This window comes from Xiphophorus hellerii, chromosome 3, assembly GCF_003331165.1.
Source record: "Xiphophorus hellerii strain 12219 chromosome 3, Xiphophorus_hellerii-4.1, whole genome shotgun sequence".
Taxonomy (NCBI): Eukaryota; Metazoa; Chordata; class Actinopteri; order Cyprinodontiformes; family Poeciliidae; genus Xiphophorus; species Xiphophorus hellerii.
In genome coordinates this window covers 16,930,059-16,938,454 of record NC_045674.1, presented here as the reverse complement: position 1 = coordinate 16,938,454, position 8,396 = coordinate 16,930,059, and the positions used below count along the sequence as shown (strand labels likewise).

The following is an 8,396-nucleotide window of genomic DNA, read 5'->3' as shown; positions in this document are numbered from 1 at the left end:
ACTAGTCAGCCATGAATAAAAAGAAAAAAATCCTAAAATTATCTTTGTGTATTTATATCTCTATATTTGCATAAAAGGGATCACCCTCATGAGAAACACTGCTCTCTTTCATCCTGGCCCCCTCCTAATGTGATTAATGACACAGTCTCACTGTACGAGTTAGAGGGCAAATTCTACAAATAGGTGAACCTGTGGAGATTAACTAGGTGACAATTTGAATTTTCTGAGGAAGCTGGAAATAACTTTGTTGTGGGTAACTGCAATGACCATAAAGTATTCTTTTATAAACATGTTGAACAAGTAATATATTACACAACAAACAGTGACTTATTTAATATAAAGGTTGTTTTTGACAACAGAACTTATTAAAACATCACCAAACACTGAGGAAAGCAGCAATTCCAACAGGTTTGTATACGCCGACATTATTCATGCTCAATATATTTTACAAAACATAGCCTGCATCACCTTCAGCAACAAAACCGTTACCAAGCACTTTTAAGGTAATCAACGTTGTTAGGAACTTTTAATTAGAAATGTCTGACAACTTCCTGTTTCCCTGAGGTAAAAATATGCCAATCATTTATTTTAGCTTTTGGCAGCAAGGCTGGATGAGAATCTACATGTATCTTGTTTACATGCAAAGTTTGGAGGATGGTCAGGAAAGTAAAAAGAGTTGGTAAAGCTCACTACAGTACAATCACACAAATGAAACTGCAGAAAACCAAGTCTCCATAATATGCGTTAGATGCCACGTTGGTTCTTTGAGAGGCATGTCAACAAAAAGTATTTTATGTCCTACAATCACAAACATAAACGTGGAGATTGCCAACCTCGGCTAGGGTTTTAACTAGAACCGTGTGCTTTTGTGAGATAAGGCTAAGCGTGACACACTCCAGATGAGTCTAGCATGAAATCCAAACATGAACAACAGGAAAAGGGCCTAATGTCCACAGTTAGGTATGACAGAGGATCTGTCATGTTGTGGATCTCTATTCTAACCAAAGGCTCTCTGATCCTTGTTAGAGTGTATGATATCCTTAAGTCACAAATGAAACTGTGGAGGAACTCTAACAAGAGCACTACCAAGTGGAGCCAGTATAATTTTTCAAAGTTTACTGGAAAGTACTTACTGGAAAAACACCATATCGCATTTAAGGAAAGGTATACACCTTTGCTGAGCTTTGAATTTTTCTGCTCCACTAATAAATTAAAAATGTTTGCTGGATATTCTCTGTTGGAATGTCTTCAGACAGTCTCAGAAACTCCCAAAAGATTGACTAGAACGCATTAGAGTAACTGACAGTCTTTCTTCTATTTTATTAGTAATAACTGACTGCTGTCTTCATCACTGCATTTGATGAAGTTGCTGCAGTTTAGCAGCAACTTCCTGCGGTCATGCCTTGTTTCTCTGCTGCTATGTCCACTGAAGCAAGTCCGTCACTGGTTGCAACAAGTTTTTAAACTTTGAGCTTTGCTCGCCGGTTACGGCACAATGCATGTTGCCTTTCGAAGGGTCAAGTAGCCTGTAACCACATCGGTGGGAAGCAGACGGATGTAGGAGAATTCTTCAGATGATGTGAAGCGCAACTTTGTCTGTGGATCTGTGTAGTTTGCCTGGGGAAATGCATTTGATTGTGGTCAGATTTTGCTTTCGACAAGAACTGAATAAAGTTATGTTGTCCTTGGTTGATTGATTACTTACAGGTAGGCCAGAGATGTCTGAGTATTTCTTTGCTGGTTTTAAAGAGGGAGGAGCATCGATGTTGTAATCTGAAACCATAGAAGATTTAGAAAATATAGTAGTGATTTGAGCCAAGACATCATTCTTTATTAAAGTATTAGCCAGCTTAAATTAGTATGACTGTTTTAACTAATTAAACTCACAGTTGGGATCATTGAGCTTCCACGGTAAGGTCCGCTCCAACGCCAGAATCTGTTTAAGATTTTTCCAAGTCCTGTTCTTTTTGCCGGCTGCTGCTCCACCAATCCCTGAGTGCTGTCGACATGAGCATGGAAAACAGAAGAAATGCAGAGAAACTGAACGAGAAGTAAAAGGAGGGGATAAATGTAATCCAGTTGCTGACGGCACTCACCATAAATGTGTTGTCTTTGAAAGGAGGCGCCTTTACGACAGTCTCTGTAGTGGTCGGAGTGCTGTCCACTGATCCCACTGTCTTCATCTCCACCACAGTTTCAACTGCAGTTATCTGAAGACATGCAACCTTCATACAGGTGCCAAACATGTTGAATGGTCTATTACATATTAATGTTAGATGCTGTTTCGATCTCTTATTAAGACTTTAATCTAAGAGATTTTGTAGCCAGAACCAATTTTATCTCATTATTTTAAAAACAACACAATATTAAATAATAGTGTATTCAATTTTGCCTAAAATTACTGTTTATCTCTGCATCGCTGAAAATCCAGTTACAGTAAAACCACCAAATTATGGGACAAATATCCTCATGAATAAATCCCTGCGAAAAGAATAATGGCATACTTCTTTTACAAAACCAATGATAACTTATTAACCTTGTTTTCTTATTCTGCCCACAATAGATTTAATTCTGCTTTCTAGATGAAAAAGAACAGAGTCATCATCTCAGGCCGGCTTTGATTGAACAGTTTAAGTGCTGAAAATACTTTTTTCTGCTCACTCAATGCATCAAAACTAAACACATTCATCATTTTTCATCTATAATACATCAACCAAGAACAGAAATCAATCTGAATGTAAAACCAACTAACACTTATTCACTCACTCGCCATCATGCATAAATAGGATAATCTTAGAACTACAATTTTGTGTTAGAAAATATTGATACAATGGTTCAATGATTACTGAAAGGAAAGATGACACACAGAAAAGATGGATCCATCTGAAATCAGCTATATAAAAAAAAATATATTTTCAAATAGAGCTGAAAGGGAACCTCCAATATTTTAACAAGCTAGATTGTGACGAAGGGAAATATTCCCTGAAAAATACTGTCATCTTGCGAGAAAATAGAGTATGGGTAAGTCTTCTCAAGACGGCTGAAGACTTACTCATGTATCGTTTACCCCCAAACTGACACTGTGACTGAAGAAGAGCTAATCATTTAACATGACTGGATTAGGTTAAAGTTTGCTTAGATGAATGCATAAGCAACGGGATAATCTCCATCTCTGAATGTGAGTCACTGGTTTTACCTGCGTCTGTGTGACTGGTGTGACTGTCAGCGGGGGTTTCTTCTTTTTGCTGCCGCTGATGCTGCTGTTCACTGCGGCCTGCTGAACGCCTGAAACCGCCGGGCTGCCTGGACGCTTCTTCCCCCGGACAGCCGCAGCACTTGCGGTCAGAGGTTGCGCCCTCACCGTTATTGGGATTTGGGATGCCATTTTAACTAAAAGTGCAATAATTTAATCAAATAATGCCACTGCGAACCAACTTTTCTCTGTCCAAACTTAGCATTAGCTCACTGTCATCTTGATAGTAAACAGTCCTTAACCCGGATGTGGAACAGATAAACTTCCGGGTAAAAGGGGGACAGCTTACATATTCTCAAATAAAGTGGAAAATGTTTTCCAGCTTTATTTACCTACTTTTTTTTCTAGGGGAGAGGGAATGCAACAGCAAAGATACAAACGGACAAATACGAAGTGGCTAAATTATGTCTAATGTGATTTTACTAGCGGCATGTAGGTGGAGGATATGTGGAACATTTTAATGTAAATTTCCTGCTTTTACAGAGGTACAATTTTAAGCTCAGTTTAGATGCAGACGAAATTAAAATTGAGAATGACAAATGCTCAGAAGAAAAATAAATGTTGTCCACGTATTGATGCTGCCACCATGTGTTTGCAGGGAGTAAAGCATCCAAAGAAAACAACTTCTGAATGCAGGTAAATAAATAACAATTAAATAATGAATTAATAATTAAATAATTGTATTACTGAACACATATAATCAAGCTTCACATATGTTAGAATACCTTACAGTCAGCAAGGAGCTTTTATTAAGAATGTTTTCTTATTTTCTCTTTCTGCACTGAAAAGCTTTTTTCCACTCAAAAGCCAAAGATTTTTTTTTACTAGTCTTGTTCAGAGGTACACTTTTAATAAATGAAACACTATCAAAATAAAAAAAATCTTTAGAAATTATTACTGAATATAAGTCTGAAAACACAAGTGATTAATATGAAGCAGGAACTAAAATATCTCTATGGTCTGAATGTTGCTAACAGTTATTTATAATTTTAAAGCTACACAAAATGGGCTAGATTGGTAATCTGAATCAAATGGAGTTTTTGAATATAAATATATTCCAATCTGTGATCCCTGCAAATTTTTTTGCATTAAATTTGCCGATGATATATTTTTACTGCATCTTACTAGGGTGTTAATGGCTATCGTATTACTCTATAATTGCAAAAGCCTTTAGAAAACCAATATTATAACCACACAAAGATCCTCAGGTGTACATGTTAGCTATATTGTTTATTCACTATAATGAAAGAGAAGTCTTTCGGTGGATCAAGGTGTAGTATGAGGTGAAGTCTTTCCTCACAAAATCCAGACACATTACATTCTCTTGGGTATATTGGCTCCTTGTGATTGCCCAGTCGGTGTGAGCTTTCTGTACGGCGCGTCTGTACAGGACTGACATCCTGTACAGGATGTACCGCTGAGCTCATCTGTTGGCTGCTAGACGAACCTAATACAAAACTAATGAATGTTTTTCATTATAAATTTTAATGATCAGGATCAGTGGCACTACATTCCTGGAAAATACATAATCCTTTAAGTTTCTGCTAGATTTAACTGTCTACTTGCAAAAAAAATCAGAAACCAAGGTGTATTATAAAGTCAGCGAGCCAACTAGAAATTGATACTGTTTTTTTCTGTTTTTGTCTTAGTGTAGAATGTTAGTATCAGATTTTAAAAAAATCTTTATAAAAGTTAAGAAACTGGCCAGAGCTCTGCAGATAACACATGTTTCCTCTTTGTAGTGAGTATCAAAAAAGTTTAAGTTGCTTATTTAAATCTCTGGACTCACTCAATAATTTATTTCAAACTTTACATCTGATTCACAATCTGAAAAAGCAGTTAGTTATAAATTATTTAACCATAGCACTGGTATTTGGGATTTTTCTGCTTCATTATTTTGCAGAAAAAATATAATTTGATTTACAAAACTTCTAATTAAGTAGAAGTCTAGGGAGTGTCATTTCTTACATGAGTCCTTGGTAAAAGAGAGCATGTATCAGCAGATTATTCAAAGGAACATGCAAATAAAAATTATGTCCTTGCAAGATTAGTGTGCAACACAACTGTTACACATCAGAAAGCTGATTTTAAAGGCACAATAATCAAACTGAGGTTGAAACCTTCTTACTAAGCAAACAGCCTAAAATAAAAGATAAAAATATGTTTTATTTATATACACTTTAGCACATAATATATGTTGGCTGGTTATGTTGCATTGACCCAGCATTATGTACTTGTGAACCATGTCGTGCTATCTCCCTGCATGGGAGTCCAGTTTTACTCCTTAAGGATCTATATCCTGCAGGTTTTAGATGCCAACACAGTTCATTAAAATGGTTGAATTATCTCATGAGAGTGTAATCAGGTCTAGCAAGGGCCTGACAGTAAATCATTACAATATTCATGTGTGTTGAACCAGAAAAAGAAATAAAACAAGCAGGATACTTGCTACCAGGGAATGACTCTGGATACCTCTGCCTTGGGATCTCCTGAAATGACCTGGAGAGAAGATTATCTGGATTTCTCACCTGGGCCAGGTAGCACATTGGCTTTGTCTCAGAAATGGAAAAATAAGTGTCCAAATCTTGTGAAAATCTAGAAAAATTACATTGAAACCTCAGAAGTCGATTCCATGGTTTTCTGATCAATTCTTAGGACTGCTCAATAATTGTGTTTGGAATAATTCTACATAAGAACCTGGCTCCCCAACCTACTTTAAACATGAGTAAAATGGTGGAAATGGAAATAAATTTCCTTTTTTGGTCCAATTTAATTTGAGCACCAGTCATAAGTCTGCTGGCGTTGCTCTTGGTTTTCCTCTGATATATTAAAGTAAGACGCAATACCCAGGGACTTACATGGTTATTCCATTCTCATACTGTCATAGCAGTTTCATGCAGACATCTTTGAGGTTGAGCGCCTGTAGCTAATCTATCCATCTACATTGGCCCAAAGGGAGGAACCTGTCATCGTTATGTCAGCCCTCACAACACTCTGTGACATCCAAATTCAACACACAGGCTTCTGAGTAGTTGAGAACAACTTAATTAACTCTGAGAAGCTGGTATCCTGTTAAACATATTGTCATAGGGAAACCGGCTGATACACAGAGGCATTCCTGCTACTCTTATTTCCTTGTCATTCTGGTGTCTAGAGGACTGTTGTCACAAAGGGAATGCTGATCCAAGGGAAGGAGTTTCTAAATGTTTCATGCATTTTTAACACTGGTACACTGCTGCTGTCACTTATATAAATAAAGCATGTACAGAGACTGTGTTAAAGCTAATTTGGAACATCTATTAAACTTTAATGGTTAATGTTATGGCTACATGGAATGAGTCTGGAAATGAGGGAGCTCAACTGTTTTTTTGGACCATGGCAAAATAAGCAAAAAAATGGATGAAGGATCTTTTTTCCCCCCAACTCTGATAGGAAGTTTAAAATATCCCTGTTATGATAAAATAATTCAATTTTATCAATAATTTTTGTTTTCTCAGGTCTCTTTTTCAGTAGGAACAGCTACAAGTCTATTTGGGGTATCATCTTTGCTTTTCTGGAGGATTACTTTTTTCTTCTTTGTAGAATAACTCAAACTTAGTCAGATTAAATGGAGAGCATTTATCTCAGATTTTGGTTTGGAGTTTTGACTGGGCCATTTTAATATGTGAACAACTCTTCCATTAATACTCTGGTCTTAAACCAACAACTCCAGTCATAAATCATTTTCAGCCTCTCCCAGGTTTTCTAGCTGAATTGCTCTTTATTCATCCATACACGTTCCTAATAAGATGTATTACGTATTAGGAAGGCATCCCCTTATCCTGACTTACTGTGTCTCTTTGTATTCAAGGCTGCTTTTTAGTTCCTGCAGGAAAAAAGCTTCCAGCATGATGCTGCCACCACCATGTTTCAACATCTCTGTGATATTTTCAGGGTTATGTGCAGTGCTAGTTTTCCACCACAGTCAGATTCCATCTGGGTTTTATAGATTGGATTTTATTTAGGAGCATTGCACTAAAGAAGGCTGAAACCTACCATATGTCACACTGCATAAGTATTTGCTATTTTGTGTTGATCTCTCACACAAAATCCCAATAAATTACATGGAATTTTCAAGGAGGTGTGAATACTTTTACGAGACCATGTGTAGAGATTAGCAGTCAGGGATGTTTCAGAGCCGTTGGGTGCAAGCTCAGACTGAATCCATTATTATTGACCACTGTTAGCAAACCATTGACATGTAGTGGAAATGTGTCGATTTTTGTAATGAGAATGAATAGCCTCTGTACTTTTCAGGTACATGTCATGTGCACATCGTGGCCTAATCTAATTTGTTTGTAGTTGTTTGCTTATAAGGAGCATTAACTTAAAAATGTGTGTTTAAGCAGTGACAAATAAATGTGTGAAGAAAATCTTGATATCCCATTATATGCAACATTATATATCCAGGTCCTGTACAGCTTATGAGTGCATAAACTACATTGTGGCAGAAAACTTTTTCTTCATCATTTAGTTTGTGTTTTCAGAAAAAAAAGAAAAGAAAAAAGAAAAAAATCATAATTTGTAAAATAATTTTTATTGGCCTATTATATAAAACCCAAATAAAAGACAATGACATTTGTGGTTGCAGAGTAAAATGTGAAGAATATTCAGCGGGTTTGATTGTTTTTGTAATTCACAGCTAGTGTTTTCAATCAATCAATCAAATTTTATTTGTATAGCACATTTCAGCAGCAAGGCATTTCATAGTGCTTTACATCATAACAAACACAAAAACACAAAGTCATGCAAAATAGAATCAACAATCAAAACATTACATTAAGTCAAGTGCCATCATTAACTTCGTAATTGATTACGTTTCAAATACAACTCTAAACAGGTGGGTTTTTAGTCAAGATTTAAAGGAAGTCAGTGTTTCAGCTGTTTTGCAGTTTTCTGGAAGTTTGTTCCAGATTTGTGGTGCATAGAAGCTGAATGCTGCTTCTCCTCGTTTGGTTCTGGTTCTAGGGAAGCAGAGCAGACCAGAGCCAGAAGACCTGGAGGGTTCTGGAATGTTGATACAACAACAGCAGACTTTTAATGTATTGTGGTGCTAAGCCGTTCAGTGATTTATAAACTAACAGTATTTTAAAGTCTATTCTTT

The 8,396-nt window shown here is 36.5% G+C and overlaps 1 protein-coding gene across 2 annotated transcripts; it reads right to left on the bottom strand.

The window, feature by feature from the left end:
* Positions 1-263: 263 nt before the first annotated feature.
* Positions 264-3,516, bottom strand: ino80c (INO80 complex subunit C). Of its 2 annotated transcripts, none has more exons than XM_032559347.1 (5): positions 3,197-3,516; positions 2,097-2,225; positions 1,888-1,999; positions 1,706-1,773; positions 264-1,617 (listed from the first exon to the last, which is right to left on the bottom strand). In XM_032559347.1, exons 1-5 carry the CDS (start codon positions 3,383-3,385, stop codon positions 1,486-1,488), a joined length of 630 nt encoding a protein of 209 aa, XP_032415238.1. In that variant the 5' UTR covers positions 3,386-3,516; the 3' UTR covers positions 264-1,485. The 2 variants fall into 2 exon arrangements, with proteins under 2 accessions (XP_032415238.1, XP_032415239.1); XM_032559348.1 differs by having other exon boundaries at positions 2,097-2,210.
* Positions 3,517-8,396: the final 4,880 nt, after the last annotated feature.

Excerpts from the sequence above, each read along its gene's own strand:
- ino80c (XM_032559347.1), bottom strand. The coding sequence starts at position 3,385 with ATGGCATCCCAAATCCCAATAACGGTGAGGGCGCAACCTCTGACCGCA. Across the intron at positions 2,226-3,196 it reads CACCAGTCACACAGACGCAG|GTTGCATGTCTTCAGATAAC; the intron begins GTAAAACCAGTG and ends ACCTGTATGAAG. Across the intron at positions 1,774-1,887 it reads GAAGCTCAATGATCCCAACT|ATTACAACATCGATGCTCCT; the intron begins GTGAGTTTAATT and ends CTATGGTTTCAG.